Genomic DNA, 17,217 nt, shown 5'->3' on the forward strand with positions numbered 1-17,217 from the left:
GATAAAGGCCCCCCCCCCCCTCCCCGCGTCGCCCTCTCCGTCATTCGTGGGCGATTCGGTCGTTTCAAACTGTCGCGCTTGTGTGATTCCCGTTCGCCGCCATTCTCCTACGCATCCGGAGACAGCCGTCGCAGGACAGCTGCGATCGAAGGACCGAGTCGGCTGGCGGGAGCGCGCGCTTTTGCGAGGGGGACGACAAAGATGGAAGGCTAGGCGGCGAGCAGGGGGTGAAGAGAGGCGGCAACGGCGACGTACGATACGGCATACAACAGGAGAGTCAAGAGGTGGCCCGAAGTAGGGGAAAGAGAAGTAGCACCGTAAACACGCACGAAAGCACAACTGTCCGAGGCGGAGTATACGGAGCGGGCCGCGTTTTCACCTTGGCCTGCCGAATGGAAAGATGCAGTGACCCAGTGTACTGCCACCTTGCTCCGATCTGTGTAAGAACTTTGTTGAAACGACGAGCGCCGAAGGAGGACGACGACCGCCTCCGTCTGTTCGTTCGTCCACCCGTCCGTTTGTCCGTCCGTTTGTTCAACAACGACGACGACGACGGGAATTTCCGCGCCGTTGCGTCGCCGGCCACCGACAGAGCGGCGGACGGTGACAGCGTGAATTGGTTATGTCGGCGGCGGCGGTTCGACGGCGTTCCAGCTTCTCGCGCGCGCTCCGGACGGCGTTCACGCGTCCATCTCTCTGTCGCGCGCGCGCGCACGACGTTCCGCGGGTCCAGGTAGAATCGCGCCGTCGACACCGCCGCGCGCTTTCCCGTCAGTCTGTTGTCAAAATCAGCTGCCATTGCTGCGCTCTTCCCTTTATTTTCGTACGCCATTCCGGCGTCCCGAGCCCTCGTCGCGTCGTTGTACGTCGTTCGCTCGCGATTCTCTCGGCCGAGTACGCCGCGTCGCGCGATCGTCGCCTCATGAACCTGCGTCCCGACCGGGAGATCGCAGGTGATTCTGTCAAGAATTGGCTCGCGAGCACCGAGCGCGAGCGCTATTTGTTGTCAAGCCGCTCTATTGTCCGCGGTGCAACGTTCGCTACGGATATAGTTTTTTTTTTCTTCCGCTCGCTTTTGGGAGAGAAGAAAGAAAGAGTAACGGACCGCGCGCGAAGTGAACGCCGAGTACATTTTGTGCCGCTGCGTTCAGTTCGGTCGTAGAGTCCCGACAAAGAGAATCGTCGAGAGAATGAGAAACATTGATCAAATGGACGTTAATACTAGTAGCTGAGAGCGCGTTTAATCGGGCCGACTTATAATTACATGATTTTGAGAGTACTTTAATTCACGGTCTTGCAAGCATGTTACAGACTGAGAAGGCAGAGACTCCAATTTATGTCTACAAAGTTGAAAGGAGAAAGTCCCAAAGTAGTCTACGCTGTGTGAGAGTCTGTGTAAGGGAGGAGTGCATGTATTTATCTAAAGACAATACAGGAAGCAAGGGTCAAAGATAAGAACGAAAGTAGTAAATGCATTGGTCGAAGAAGCGATGGACCCATCGTTGTTTGTTGCGTACACTCCTCAAACAAACGGAGTTCCATCGGAGTCCAAGCTTGCTACCTACATGGTAGCTTATTACTTTTGCATTAGTGTGCAATAACAGAAAGGTACTTTTAGGCAATCCTGGCATGTCTCTCCTCCTTTGTTGCAGAGTCGCCAGAGTCCTGGTACAGGATTGAGCACAACCTCGGTAACCAAGCACTTGTGCAATCTGTCGTTGGACTCACAAAAGAAGGTAACTGCCAGTCCCGAATTTGTGCCAGGAAGAGGCCTTACAGGTAGCAATAGCAGCTCGCCGAATCTCTTTAACAATTCCTACACGCACTCTCAGGAGAATGTAGGTGGCACTATGTACTTTTATGTTGGAAATGCCACTACTGACACTGTCGCAGGCGACGATGGAACCGAGGCGGTAAGCCTCTCAACGCAAGCTTATGCACAAGCTGTATGTATATACCAGCTTGTACACAAGCTGTACATATGTACTATCTAAACATATAACGTATTATGAGGTACAAAGTCAATCTAACATCGATATGTTCGGAGAATGAAAGTTATATGTTTGTATATATATATATTTTTTTTAATATATATATATTTTTTTTAATCTCTCTCTCTCTCTCTCTACGCGAGAAACTTTGTAACGTAATCCTTATTCGTTCTTATTTTATTTCATTAGATTGGACAGGTAGGGACAGGGCAGATCGGTTATGTCTATCCAGGTACACCCTCGCACCTACAACCGGTGAAAGCTCCCAAGCCGCCCTCGTCAAACAATTCCTCCGCTCCCTCCACACCACCCCCTCAGGCTGCCCCTAGCTTCTTTGTGAGCGAAAGTCTGCGACTGGACATCTTGCAAAAGAACGCATTGACATTAGCACAGCCTGACATAGTACGATTTCCCGACTTACCTAACGAGGTTGACAATTATCACGAGCTGTGTCCCCTGGAGCCAATTCATAAACCCGCCTCGACAGTGCTCGGATATCAAACCTCCACGTACAAGGCCACCAGTATCAAGAACGGTACTCGATACTGTCTGCGTCGTATACACGGTGAGTTTCTCTATCTCGTTTCTTTCTTCCACAGAATCCCGATTACATATCATACGTTGTGCCACATGCTGACTGGAACAATCGTCGGTTTGTTTTTAGATTTTCGACTTGCCAACACGAAATGTATGGTAATAGTTGACATGTGGAAGCGACTGTCACACGCAAATCTGGTTCAGCTGAGGGAAGTCTTCACTACTAAAGCGTTCGGTGATCATTGTCTGTATTCATCGGCCACATCAACGTTATATCGTCTCGCGTATCGTGTCGCCTCGCGTGTCAATCTCACGTCGATCTCCTCTCTTTCTTCCAGCCATGGTTTTCGTATACGACTATCATCCCGCATCGGAAACGTTGCTGAACAAGCATTTTGCGTCGACCGAATTGAACGGTTACACCGATCCATTCTCGTCGGATCCAAACGGCCATCGACCTTATAGTCACACAAAGAACACTATTCTAAGGCAACAGCACAGTAGCATGTTACCGGAAAGTGTTATTTGGAGCTATATCATTCAACTCACTGCCGCATTTCGTGTTGTCCACGCCGCTGGTTAGTATCGCATCCTCGTTCATGTGTTTTCTCCAGGGACAGACACAATGAGTGTCTTTTATCGCGCCAACTGGAGCAATCGCATGTTGAATCGTCGTCTCGCTAGATTCACCCGGCTCGTTTAATTTTAACCCAGCCAGCCTGATAGGTAATTCATTTTTATAGGCTTGGCGTACAGATGCTTAGACCCCACCAAAGTATTACTTACATCACAGACGCGGCTCCGTCTGAGTTGCGCCTCCATTCCGGATGTGGTCACTCACGACGGAAACGCCGCGAACCCGCTCGCGCTCGTCCCGCATTATCAGCAGGAGGATTTGGTAGCGCTCGGCAAGTTGGTTCTAGCGTTAGCGTGTCGGAGTCTCATCGCCGTCCATCGCGACAATATGTCAGCCTCCATTGAGCTCATCACACGTTCCTACTCAACTGACCTTCGAAACCTCATCCTGTAGGTGGAAATTTGTGATTCCTTCGCATTGACAGACGCGGTAAAGCGGTGTCTACAATGAGAATTTGAAACGTAAGATTTCAGTTCTAAGCCTTAAGCTGTAAAAAAATTGATCAATCACAGTCGAATATGAGAAAAATAATCGATTGTAATTGATCAGTTTCTCACGGTTTAAAGCTCAAAGCTTAGGTCTCACCTCTTGTCCACAATCTTGCTTTAAGACGCAAGCAGTAAACAAATTGACCAACCACGTTCGATTATTTTTAGCCTAATAAAAGTAAGATTGATAAGGCAAGCCAAATTTTCATTGGTACATCGTTTAACTCGAAAATACGATACCTTTCGTGGATCCACATTTGTCGATTTGGATTTATCGCGTTTGACCTGACGGAGAATATTCGATTTTTTTCAGATATTTGCTGTCGAATCAACCTCGTAAGAGCGTTACAGATCTCATGCCGATGATTGGTGCACGATTTTATACGCAACTAGACGCTGCCCAGTTACAATCCGACGTTCTGGAGAACGAACTTGCCAAGGAACTGGAGAACGGGAGACTGTTTAGACTGTTGGTCAAGTTGGCGACCATTAACGAAAGGCCGGAGCTCAACATGGACCCCTCGTGGGCAGAAACGGGCGACCGCTACATGCTCAAATTATTTAGGGACTATGTGTTTCACCAAGTGACAGCTGATGGTAGACCCTGGCTAGATATGGCGCACGTTGTAGCTTGTTTAAATAAGCTCGACTCGGGCTCGATGGACAAGGTAAACGTCAAAAGAAGAGACGGATAAAGTTTTATATAATATATATATATATATATATATATATAAATTCGTCGACATATATGGTATGTGTATCATATTAACATGTTGCAAAAAAATGATTTCAGATATGTCTCATGTCTCGAGATGAACAGAGTGTTCTAGTTGTAACTTACGCGGAACTACGGGGATTTCTGGAAACGTCATTTGGAGAACTGGTACAAGCTGCAAGGGACGCTGTCTAAGGCCCAGAGAGCTTTCTGGAAACGTTCCTCTGGACGAGGTCCGACAGCGCGTACTCCGAACCATAAATGTGATATCACCATTTAGCGGTACTATCATTTTAATTTTTATTGAGATACTGGAGAGTGAGATTTGTCGAATTGTGTTTGATGGTAAGAAATAATAACGCGCAACTCGGTTTTTTGTATACATGATTTTGATCGTCGAATCAATTAGGTACGCGAAGCGCATGGTACATGCGTTGCATTTAGAATGTAAGGCGTTAAAACCTTCGGGTGTTTAAGTCTAGAGGATCTATAGATCCTCAAGTCTCTTTGGGTTATTGGATTTTCCAGTTCGGATCTTAGGATCTTTAGACCTTGGAGACCTCCGTGCGTTGTCAGTCGGGGTCGATTGATCTCTGGATTTTAGAATCCTCGCATCATTGGACTTTGGGGCCCTTCGAATCGTCGGATTCTCGTGGTCCGACGACTCGAAATCTTCAAATTCTTCTACCTATTGATCCTTAGATCTTTGGAGTTCTGATCTCTTGGAAGCTTGAAGTGCGCGAAGGAAATCATGTGATTTTGATGGCGATTGGGCTCGTGTAAGCCCATTACGGTACTATACAAAATTGTACACAACTTAATAATGCAATGATTTCTTAAGAAATCTTAAGAAGAAAAAAAAACACCTAAACACGCTCGGTGTCTAGGATAGAGACCTTAGTTTCTAGGATACAGTTGGTAAGCATTAATTTTGAAATAAATGTTTATTTTTGAAAGCAATACTAATTAACGTTGTGATTATTTGTTTCCTGCCGACGACGACATTGTTAGATTCCCGTATCCTCTTTCGAGCGCGACGTTTTTCCTCATAAAAATATTATTCACCACGTACAATCTCACACCTATCATCCAATCTATCATCAGTCGCGGGCCCCTCTTATCAGCCGCCTGCGTTCTCGGAATCTCACTTATCGATATCACTTTCTGCGACGTATAAAACCGCTTCGGGGGGCGATTAGATCCCGACTCGATTTTGGAACGTCCTGTACGATGCTCTCTCTCTCTCTCTCTCTCTCTCTCTCTCTCTCTCTCTCTCTCTCTCTCTCTCTTTCTCTCTCCCCCTCGGCATGTTCTATCTCTATTTAACCAATCATCTTTCTCTTCCTCTAGGAGGGATGATCACCATGACGACGGCGAAGAGAGTGGCGGTCCACGGCGACGGAAGGGGAAGATCGACGACGGAGCGGGGAGGATATGCGTGGTGCCCGAGGGATGCCGGACTCGCGACCGACCGACCGCCCGATGGAGGGAAGCAGGGGGCGGGAGGGGGATGACTCTGTTCGCGGCAGTGCCAGTGGCAGCAGCAACACGTAGTAGTAGTCGACGGCATCGCAACGTCGAGGCACGGGAGTAGCGAGAGGTATCCGCTGTTTCGTCGCGCTGATCATCACTCGCAGTGCACGCAGCCGCATCACGGACTGAGAGAGCGAGCGGATCGTCCGTTGTTCGCCGAGAGCGTCCTCGAGAACGTACCCTCCTTCCTAGCGTCGTCTTCGTAGTCACACACGGACCCGACCAGGAAGCGCGTTTAGAAGAGAGCCGATCGTGCGTGCGTTCGTCGTCGTCGTCATCCCTGTAGCAGCAGGTGAGTCTCGCGCGAGAAAGAGAGATAGAGAGATAGAGAGAGAGAGAGAGAGAGAGAGAGAGAGAGAGAGAGAGATNCAGACCCGCCCCTGAATCTCACGGCTCTCCGAGACGCGGAGAGAATCGCCGTGGATTTTTTGCGCTGCTCTCCGCGAGCCGTTCCGGCGGTTATCCAGTGGTGCGCGCGCGTGCGACCAACCGATAGCCCCGGGTAGCCGAGGAAGAGGACCGAGGAGGCACCGTAACGTCTAGCTTTTCCAGCGTGCGCGCGTGCCTCTCTTGTCGACGGGGACGATCGATGGCTCCTTTCGTTCCACTGGCGCCCCGCGCGCGCTCTCTTAGCCGAGCTTTTTATCCTCCTCAGCGATCCTCGATATTCGGCCCTTCGACGCCGCCGACGCGCGACTCCGACCGTCCTCGGGTCGCTTCTTCGGCGCTCGTCGCTGCTCGAGCGAGCGGAGAGGAGGAACGATGAGCGACCGATGTAACAACATGGGGAATTTATTTCAGGGACCAGATAAAATCGAAGATAAGGCGTTAAAAAACGCTATCTCGATGAGCCGATAGCTTTCGCGGTTGGAAGGCAATTGGGAGAGAGAGAGAGAGAGAGAGAGGGAGAGATTGCGGGAGCCGTTCCGTGGAAAAACGGTTATCGACGATGCGATATCGGGTGGGAAATTCTCTTATTACGCTCTTGAAAATCCGCAGGTTGGCGGGCGATCATCTCCCGCTCTCGTCGCGTCCCGTTTGCGCGTTCCCATCTCGTTCTCCGGCGTTTTGTTTCTCTTTTTTTCCAACGTCAGATCTCCGGCCATAATACGGGCCGAGCCGAGAGAGCCGCGCGCGTACCAACACACACGAGGGCGGCGAGATTCCGGTCAACAATTCCGAGACGACGCGCAGGCCGACGAGAACGAAACAATAAACGGCTAATTCGTCCTCGTTACTTTCTACCACCGCGTGGGTCTGGTTAAAGCGACAGGAGGTTTTTTAAGGACCGCAAACGGCGGCGGCGGCAGACACGCCGTAACCTTTTAACCCCTCATTTTCGAGCTATTTATAAGCGCATTGCGTTTGCGCCGGAGCGCAATTGCGCCGAGAGGCCGAAAGCTAGTAGCTAGCCTAGCTACCAGTTAGCTCGTTTCTAGGCGACGCGTCTAGTTTCTTATGCCTCCCAGGACTCAGCTTCCCCGTACGCTTCCACTTCGCGTCCCGAGATCTCGTTAATTATCGCTCCGCTCCGGTCTCGTACAAATGTACGAGGGTGAGTGGGGGAGAAAGGAAAAGAAAGAAACAGGAAAAAAGGATGAGGAGGAGGATATTAGATCAGGTTCTGCAGGATGAACGAGCGTAAAACGAGAGAGACACGGTCGGTGAATGGCAAATTACTTTTGTATTACTCCACGACCGACCTGTAGAGTCGTCGATGAGAGAGAGAGAGAGAGAGAGAGAGAGAGAGAGAGAGAGAGAGAGAGAGAGCGTCGAGGAAGACTGAGGAAAGGTCGAAGGGCGGTTTATTTATGTGACTTGATATTTCCGTTCCATCGTCTGGCGCTGATTTAAAAAATCAACCGGTCTTCTATTCATTATGAAACGATAAAATCGGCGGCGGCTGATACGCGCCGATGGTGTTACGCGTGTAACATGCGGCAGTACGTAAAAGTTGACGGAATCAAAATAGTATTTTCCCTTCCTCCCTCTCCCGCCTCCTCCGCCGCCTCGTGCGAGTTTAAAACAATCAAAGTTCTAAGTTCAGTTAAGTTTCCGAGTTCCTCGCGAGGGAAAAGATTCTGGTAGGAGAACAACAGTGTTTTCTCCCTCCCCTCTTTCTGTCTCTTTCTCTTGATGCGGCAAAGTTCCGAGCACGTTCGAAAAGAGTCCGAAAGAATTCGCGTTTTGTCCCGGAGAATCACGTGTGGCTTTGGGGGAATAAAAATCTTCTGTCTTATGTGGGCGGGAGGATTCAAGCGACATCGACGGGACACCGATCTCGAGATTCCCCGCGTCCCAGGTGGAACAGAAAATGACGATGACGTCGAAAAGTAAGTTTTTATAATCATTTTCTCGTTATTTCGACGTCATCGTCACATTTCTATTCCATCTGGGGCATCGGTCGGTCGCAGCAGCGCGGAAAGGTGCGCGCTCCTTAATAAATGACGGTAACAAAGAGCGACGTGAATCACGCTTCTAGGACGTTTGTTTCGTTTTAATTCATGCCGTCAGCCTTTTAGCCCGATATCGCGCGCGAGAGATCGCATACACGGCAACGTCGTGCTTTATCTACACGGTGCTTATTTTTCTCTATTGATAAATTACGCTGAACGCGCTTACGTTCTTACGCGCTCTCCCGAGAATAGTTTTATATTTTTAACATGCGCGATATTTCGCCAACAATACCGAGAGTCTCTCTCTCTCTCTCTCTCGGTGTGCCCGACAGTTTTTCTTTATTACCCGTATCTCCCTTACGTGGTACAAAAAAAATTGACCAAATAAATCTTGTTTACCAATACGGACGTGCCGAAGATAGGAGCGATAAGCGAGTCGTGTTTATCTCAAGCTCTTTAATTTTCAACGTCGGGAACATATCAACGTCCCCATTTCAGCCGCCGGTCGGACAAGTGGAAAAAGAAGAGAGATCGTTGAAATAAAAATTTCATTTTTCAGGGGGAAGAGAACGTGTGTGAGAGAGAGAGAGAGAGAGAGAGAGAGAGAGAGAGAGGGAGGGAGAGAGAGAGGCTGGAAGTGTCGCCTGAAAGCGTGAAAACCAACTTCGGAAACGTCCGCGTGAAAAGCAAAAAGCGAGGCAAGGCTCGCGGCAAGTCGAGCGAGCGCGCGCGCGCGCGCGAGGACTTTCGTGAGACCAGCGTATATCTGGACATCGGGCAACGTCCCCTTGCTCGGATATGTCGACCGCGTGTCCCCGCCGGTCTATATTCGACGACATATTATCTGCTTTGCTGCCTGATATCTCCGTCCTTCTTCTTCTCTCTCTCTCTCTCTCTCTCTCTCTCTCTCCCTTTCGCTCTCTCCAGTTCCCTTCTCTCCTCTTCTTCTCGCTCCGTTCGCGCGCCTTCTCACCTTCCCTCGCCGTTCCCGCCCGCCCGTTCCTCCTCTGCGTCGCGACGTCGCAGCGACAATAAGATCGACGGCGAACTTCGACGAGGCAACGTCCGCTCGCCGTCTCATCCGCGTCCGGCGTATCCGACGCGACGATAATTTCGTCAATTCCCGTCAATCCCGGCTGGCCGCGGACGATTTTCCCCGCGATCGTTTGAACACGAGCCGAGGGAAAGGGTAGGGGGATCTCTGCCTCTTTCGCTCTCTCTTTCTCTCTTGGTGAGGGGAGGAGAGCCGATATTGCCCCGTCGTGGTCTAGGAAGATTGGACGAGTGCTGATTGTTTCAATGCCGACTAATGGAGAGAATGACCGTAAGGACACGCTCTGCGCGCGTTGCGTGCGACGTAACCAGCCGTTCGCGAAACCGCCAGCACGTCTCTCTCTCTCTCTCTCGGCACTCCCGGGCCTCTTCTTCTGGAGTAGCGAAAGAAAGCGACCGTTCGCTCTTCTCTCCACCGACAGGTCCGAGACGAGATGTTCCCCGGATGGTGATCTCTCTCTGTACTCGCGCCCCGCGTCGTCCGCGAATCCTCTCGGACTTGAACTTTAATCTCTCCTCGTATCTCCGGGATCTCGCGTCTCGGCTCTCCTCTGATCCTCCGGGCTCCCCCAGTGCCGGGATCTTCGGGGCTTTCAAGTTCCCGGGGTCCCCCCTCTAACCCCTTGTTCAAGTCTCTGTGCCTTTGAATTTTGAATACGCAGCTCGCGGAGGCTTAGCGAGCTCGGCTGAGATTATGCGGCTGTTTATTCGCGTGCTTGACGACGGAGAATAATCCGTCACGATGAAAGTGTCTCGGTCGCCGAATTGCCCCCCACCTCCCGCTCATCACCTTCAATCCCCGATCGCTCGGTGACACGGCCGACTTATCGCCGGTAATTAGCACCGCGGCCTTGGTGCAGGCTGCGATTTCCGCGCATCTCGTTCGCGCGCAAAGCGATGAGCATCGATGTAAGAAAAGACCTTGAGCCGATCGCTTATGCGTGCTTATATCGCGCCGCACACCCTCCGATAAATCAATCCTCAGCTTCCGCACGCTGGACCGTAGCAGCGTCGGCCGGTGCAAATAGCCGTCTTTCAGCGGATTTGCGCGACAGCGGAATGGGTCCTTTTAATTGAGAGACTCATTCTCTCTCTTTGTCTCTGTCCATCTTCATTTCACCGATCGCGTCCGAAGAATGCAACGTCCAATTCGGACTTGTCGGTCGGACAACTTCGTTGTCAGCTGCAGCGCGTCGGAGTTCTCGTTATCGGAGCCGAGGCGAGGAGGCCACGCAACTATCACGGAAACGCAGGAGAGATTATTAGGACGAGGTCGATGGCTCGGACGAGTACTCGGGGACAAGCGGGGATCGCAAAAGTGCGGCGACGGCGATGGTGTAAAATTTCAGAATGTCGCCGCTCGCTCGTCGAGCTCCTTGTCCTCCTCCGGGCTCAGTTTCTCCGGTGACTTTGTTCGCAGCTCGGCTCGGCGACGAGCTCGGCAAAGCGGGAGCGATCGCACGGCTGCAGTTAATTATCCTTTGCGGTTCTCGTTAAGAACCACTTGTCACCGACTCGTGCGAGCGCTCGTCAACTCGGAGCTCGAGATAATCGCAATGAATCTTAACGAGAGCGGAGCGCATCGCCCCGAAAAGTTTAATAACCGCGCGTTAACGAACGCCAGCTGGGATTCCGCGAAATTCAACGTCGACGTCGCGACGCTCGGCCTTTGTGCCCTCATTCCTTTGCCTCCCCTCCCCTCTCTCTCGTCGGTTTGTCGGTTCTTCGCGCCGTGTGAATCGTGAATTATCGGCGATGACGGACCGTTTTAATAAAGATTGACGGACCGTTTTAATTAACGTTGACGCCGCTCTGCCGTTGTCGTCGTCATCCTCACCATCGTCCTCGTGTGAGGTACCGTGCGTGAAAAGACCTCGCGAAAATCGAAGCTCGAGCTCGGCGTTTCTGGGAAAAAGAAGGAAACGAGACGAAAAGGAAAAGAAAAATAAGCGGGCGCCACTGCGCGAAACTTATCGCGCTCGACGACTCAGTGTGCTCGTTGATTCTCTCTCTCTCTCTCTTTCTCTATTCGGTATAATACTCGATTCATCGATCGCTCTCGAACGGAATTTGCTGTCGCCGTTATCGCCGAATTAACGTATTAATTAGCGATCTGAGGAACTCGCGCTAATTAAAGCGCGCCGCAAAGGGGAAATTTTTGGTGATTGTCGTGAGATTATCGCGAGCCTTCTGCGACGAATTTTCTCGCATCGGTGGCTACACGTCCTCCTGCGCTTGTTGTCATCGTCGTCATTGCGACAACAGCAGCGCGTTTCGGCGATAAGATAAGGAAGCACCTCTATTCAGGAAAGCAGATAATACTACGAATCGTCCGGACGAATCAGCTCTCACAGCTGAATCATAAGTTCATTATGCTCCCCTTGTACGTTTTGATTGCGTATCATATGATATGTTCGTATTTATATATATATGTATGTATATATATATATGTATCAATCTGTCGAGCCTATCAGCGGCCGTTGAAAGATATTTTCCGACTAGTGCGCGTGTAACAATCCGTCGGCTCGTATCGCGCTCCGTGTAATAAACGAAACGATTCTAATTAAGGGTGAAGCTTTAACGAGGCGTCCTCGTTCTTTTTTTTTCTACCGGCAGAATGAAGCTGTGCTGGAGCTTGCTTTTCGCGGCCATCGCCCTGTCGATGATCCTTACGACCGCACGAGCGGAAAGTGATGGACTGTGGGAAGAGGACGACAAGGAGGTCCTTGTGCGGTCGGTGCGCGGCACTAACGAGCGAAGTGAGTTCCCCCTTTTTGCAATTAATCCGTTACTTTTTTGCGACCGCGATGTTACTCGGAGCCAAGCGCGCGCGTCTGTGAACTGACTGGTTGGTTGGCTGGCTGTTGGCTGTTTGCACGCGTGCGTGCGTGCATGTGTGTGTGTGTGTATGTATGTATGTATGTATGTGTGTGAACACGGCATGCCCGTGGACGGTGTAATTAAGTCGCTGCTTGTCTCGAAAAGTTTCTCTCTATTCACTTGATCGACGTTACGTCCAATTGTTTCTATTGACGTTTCGCATCTCGCTGACGCAGCATCCGGCGGCTCCTCGTCGTGCAGATACGTGAAGGGTCAATGGTCGGAATGCGACCCGAACACCAACACGCGGTCGCGCACCCTGAGCCTCAAGAAGGGCGACAAGTCCTGCGAGCAGACCAAGATTATCCAGAAGAAGTGCAAGAAAGGTGAGTGACGCGCTCGTGATTAACACCGGCCGCCGGCGCCGTCGTCGTCATCATCGTTGTGGTACTATCGATGCGACGACAACGGTGCTGCGAGGAAGACGGCGCGTCCCTATTTCACCCTTCTTTCTAACCGACTGTTGACCGCAGCGTGTCGATACGAGAAAGGAACGTGGAGCGGATGCGTGAATCAGATGATGACGAGAATCGATAATTTGAAAGCGAACAGCGACGCAACCTGCGAGAAGACGCGACGGCTCACCAAGAGGTGTAAACAGGAGACCAACACCAAAAAGTCCGCCAAAGGTAACTGCCATTTATTCCACTTGTATCGATCAATTATCGCGCGTGAACCGGTCGCGTGCGCGCGAGAAAGAGAGAGAGAGAAAGAAAAAAATAGAATGACGATTGCATCCGCAATCCTTCGCTTCTCTTTGCAGGCGAGAGGTCGAACAAGAAGTCGGGCAAGCAGTAATCATCCGCCAATCTCCAATCGTCTCCTCTAATCGGGCAACGAAAGCGCACTCTCGTCTCCTCGACCCTTATCTTCTCGATCCTTTATCCAGTCGCCAATTGATTGCGAGGCAGGGCGCACGAATTTGGATGGCGGCGGAACCACCACTGTCGAAGCAGCCGTTTACGCACACGAACACGTACACGCGCACACAGAATACACATACAACGCATACACACAACACACATACTGCCTGGGAATCATGCATTTCGGCACGCAGCGACCGCACGGACCGTTGCTGCCCGACCGTGTTTTCAGGGTGCGCTGCCGTCGGTTAATTATAACGAGTTAATTACTGTTAATGATTCGGGATGGTGTGCGCGTCTCGGTGATCATCGCTTCCGCTTCTTGGCGGAGGTTACTAACCCTACCAGGATCGCGCTGACGTACCGTTACCGCGCGTCGTAGTCGCGTACCGTAGATCCGAAAGAGGAAACAAGAGAAAATCCCAGCTCCAAGAGAGCCTCTTTCCTTCGTCTTAGTCTCGCTCGTCGCAGGAGCTTGTTCTTCTCTATCTAACCCGTTGACATAATTCGCGACAACTTCCCTTGTTGAGAGAAAGAGAGAGAGAGAGAGAGTAGGAGAGAAAGAGAGCGAAGTTATTGATCGCGCGGTGGTTTTCTAAAAATGGCACGTCGGCAAGATCTCGGGAGGGTTAAGCCGTGCAATCAGCCGGAGAATCGATTGGGAACCGATATGTAACACGTTCATCGTGATGACGAAAAGTTAGACGTGTCGTCAGCGTCAGGGTGTGTTGGTCGAACGCACAGTGGTGTAGCTTGCGCGATCGAGAATATTTCAACGCGAATCCTTCACGATGGAGAAGGGAGAAAGAGAAAGAAAGAGGAAGGCCTTCTTTCTGTCTCTCTCTCTCTCTCTCTCTTTAATGACGACGCGAAATCTTCCCGAATAAATTCGGAAGTCCAAAGAGATAACGAGGACTCGAACGTCGACGTCCCGCGTCCCTCTGTCCCCATAGCATATTGTTGCAAAAGTCTGCACCACTGGCTGATCGATTGACGATGTAGAGCGCGCGTGTAGAGAACTCCCCCGAACTCTAGAAAACAGCCGACAATTTCGGAGGTTCGCAGAGGAAGGTAAGAAGATCGTCTGCCAAAGCTGTTCTCTCGTCTTCCCGCAGCGAATATATATTACTATTTTATTTTATTATTATAACATTATTAATATATTATTGTATTATTCTTGTTCATTATATATCAAGAAACACAGCGGTGAGACTCCCCTTAGCTGCTGAGATCCTCTTGAAAAGGGAAAAAAAAGGAATCATGTACAATGTTTGTCATACATAAACGGCTTTCATTCGATTGTGACATAAATATACAGTGTTCGGTGTTCAAAGTAACTGTGTCCTCATGTAACGTGCGCGAGATATTCCGACAATTATTACGCCGTCGCGAAGGTTCGACAATTCAGATTGATAACGAGGATTTGAGGATGCGCGTGAAAGCGTTGAAGAACCGGCATTCCGGCAACGGGATATCCGAACGGTCAATCAAAGATTTCGATGATCAAAAAAACGTACGGATCAAAAAGGCAAGAGAGAACGAAGTAAGATCAAAAGAGCCGCATCAAAAGGTGAACGTTTGCCGAGGTAATGAGGATCAGGATGAGGAAATAAGAAAGAAAGAGAGAAAGAAAGAAGGGATTAGGAAGAAGGACGAGAAAAAACGATGAAAATAGCAGAATGTTCGCGCGCGTGCCTAATAAATTCTCCCGGAATCCTCCGCGCCCCTCTCGACAGGACGTCGTCACGTTCCGGTGTTAATATTCGCAGTTAACGTTTATAATAATGTACCAAGTGATAACCGGCAATACGGAAACTCGCAAGCCAATGAGCATGAAAATCAAACTAAAATAAACTCACCGTCTCGTCGTCTCGTCGAGCGATTCGCACTCGCTCGCCTGTGTGCGAGAGACGGAGAAAGAGAGAGAAAAAGAGAGCAAGAGAATGAGAGAGAGAGAGAGAGAGAGAGAGAGAGAAAGAAAGAGAGAAAAAGAGAGATCACTGGATATCCTTTCGATGCCACCAAAAAAAAAATCAAATCCTTCTTCCCCGCATACGAGATTGTATTTGTTTTTAAGTCCTTAGGTATATACACAGACGGACTTCGGATGGCGGAAAAAAGTTCAGCTGTTCGCGCGCTCGGCATTGGTGCGTGCGGGTGAGCGAACGATGTATCGCGAAAAGTGCGTCGGGCTGCGTGCAGCAATGCGAGCAAAGATAAATAGATAGGTACACGGAAAAAAAATAAGTCTCAAAAATCAATGTGGATATTCTCATATATAAGCAAGAATATTACAATCTCCTTAGAAAATGTTTGGTCTTGATTGAATTTGTATTGATGCAAGTATTACTTGCGCTCAATTCAAGACTAAAAGTCTCCTAAGAATATTGTATTACAATATATAATATTATATTCTGATAATACAATATTATATAATGTTATAATATATTATTATAATATTCTTGCTTATATATGAGAATATTTATCATCGATTTACATATAGGACTATTTTTTCTGTGTAGACAGAAAGAGAAGGAGCGAGTATTCCATCTCACGGTGCGTAGCGGTGCGTATTACGCGAATATTTCCCAAGATATTACGCGCGTAGGAACGCGGATCCTCGCCTCGAGTCCCTGAGCGACGGAGCGTTCGCTTCCGCGCGAACTCCCTCGGCGGAGCTGGCGGATCCCGCGAGATTCCCGGGGAGTTTCGCGCGGCCTTCCGTCACGCCCGGGACTCGGAGGATCTCTCCCTCGAGGAATTGGTCTCCGGGACCGATGTGATAAGAGGATGTGCGCTCGCGTAATCGCACGCAGTGATGCGCGCTCGTGTGCGCGTGCCGAGCGCCTAGCTCTAGCTCTTCAGCATCAACAGCATATCATCATAACGCGAAAAGCGACACGGAATCCCTATCGATAAACTAAGATAGCGTTATCTCTGTTCTATGGACTCTTCTCATTGCTGTCCCTTATTAATCCTTCAACCGGTACGAATCTCACTCGTCGTCCCCGTCGTCCAGCCCGGAGGGTGGCTCGCGCGAAGACGACAGCTCGCGCGATGCCGTCGAGGAGAAACGCGGCCGGCCAGCCGTCGTCGTCGCCGTGGAACTCGCGTGGATGTGCCGGTTGAAAGCATTAAGTGTCTAATGAACGTTAACATCTATTGTACAATGAATGTTAATTACACGCGCGACAGAGTGCAGTCTCGTTCCCGCGGGGTATTTTTCTCCCTTCCCTCGCGGAAGCGCTCGACTCATCGTCGTCGTCGTGTTCGACACGGATGCACGTGACGCTCGTTCTTCCGGTTCTCCGGGGTTCTTCACCCCCGTCGACGCGATTCCCGACGACGAGATAGCGCGTTATCTTTCTCTCGAAGCGATCTCCGATCGCGCGTCGCAATTACCGCTCAGTGTGGAACAGGTGTAACGGCTGTCGTGCTTGACTTCTCTGTGTGGAGCTCGCATGGAGGCTCTCCGTGTTTTAATCGCATTGTAACATAGCATGATAGAAGATACATCAGTATAAACCTAGAGACTAATTTTTCAGATCTTTCGATAATTAATAACTGAGGACCCGCCGGGGAGGGTGCGCGCGAGCGCACCCCTGCTTGGCGGCGGTGCCTCGATCTCGGAGGAGCCGCGGAGCGACGCGATCGACGCCGCGAATTGTATCTTAAATCGTCACGTATTATTATTACTTATTTGTCCCCTACTCCCTCCCTTTCCCATTCCACATTTTTCGATGAGAGAAACGAATATCGATCGCTATTACAACGGGAGAAAGAGCCCTGCGATTCCTGTTTCGAGTAGGGTAAAAGTATCAATGCCTGGACGAATGTATCTAGTTCTGAACGTTCTTTTCGTTCTTTCTTTAAATGCGAAAATCTGAATTTTCAACATAGAACGTATAAATTCGATATATGTATATTATTCTATGCTGAAAATTGAAATATTCGCACTTAATCCGAGAGTAGTCGCCTGGGATCATTTAGACCCCGATTAAAAGTCGCTATTGTTAGCGAAATGTAGCATATCATCGATTGCTCTATGATTATTATTTAGGGGATTATAAATGTAGATTTACTCGCTGCTTTTTGAACAAAAAATGAGAAATGAAAAAAATATT

General features: G+C 49.8%; 2 protein-coding genes across 4 annotated transcripts; both read left to right on the top strand.

Moving 5' to 3' along the window:
• Window positions 1-108: 108 nt before the first annotated feature.
• LOC106751561 (PAB-dependent poly(A)-specific ribonuclease subunit PAN3) lies at window positions 109-5,334 on the top strand. 3 transcript variants are annotated; one of them, XM_014632465.1, is made up of 9 exons: window positions 111-440; window positions 1,312-1,568; window positions 1,653-1,946; window positions 2,181-2,556; window positions 2,656-2,772; window positions 2,867-3,106; window positions 3,272-3,554; window positions 3,967-4,321; window positions 4,447-5,334. In XM_014632465.1, the coding sequence occupies exons 2-9, from the start codon at window positions 1,491-1,493 to the stop codon at window positions 4,561-4,563; spliced, it is 1,860 nt and encodes a 619-aa protein (XP_014487951.1). In that variant the 5' UTR covers window positions 111-440; window positions 1,312-1,490; the 3' UTR covers window positions 4,564-5,334. The 3 variants fall into 3 exon arrangements, with proteins under 3 accessions (XP_014487952.1, XP_014487951.1, XP_014487953.1); XM_014632467.1 differs by having other exon boundaries at window positions 112-440; window positions 1,653-1,913; XM_014632466.1 differs by lacking the exon at window positions 1,312-1,568 and having other exon boundaries at window positions 109-440.
• A 536-nt stretch (window positions 5,335-5,870) lies between these two features.
• On the top strand, window positions 5,871-15,126 carry LOC106751553. Its single transcript, XM_014632455.1, has 5 exons — window positions 5,871-6,193; window positions 11,967-12,109; window positions 12,407-12,556; window positions 12,704-12,859; window positions 12,994-15,126. The coding sequence occupies exons 2-5, from the start codon at window positions 11,968-11,970 to the stop codon at window positions 13,026-13,028; spliced, it is 483 nt and encodes a 160-aa protein (XP_014487941.1). The 5' UTR covers window positions 5,871-6,193; window position 11,967; the 3' UTR covers window positions 13,029-15,126.
• The last annotated feature ends 2,091 nt before the right edge of the window (window positions 15,127-17,217 follow it).

Source organism: Dinoponera quadriceps, unplaced genomic scaffold (assembly GCF_001313825.1).
Source record: "Dinoponera quadriceps isolate SergipeBrazil2010 unplaced genomic scaffold, ASM131382v1 scaffold46, whole genome shotgun sequence".
Taxonomy (NCBI): Eukaryota; Metazoa; Arthropoda; class Insecta; order Hymenoptera; family Formicidae; genus Dinoponera; species Dinoponera quadriceps.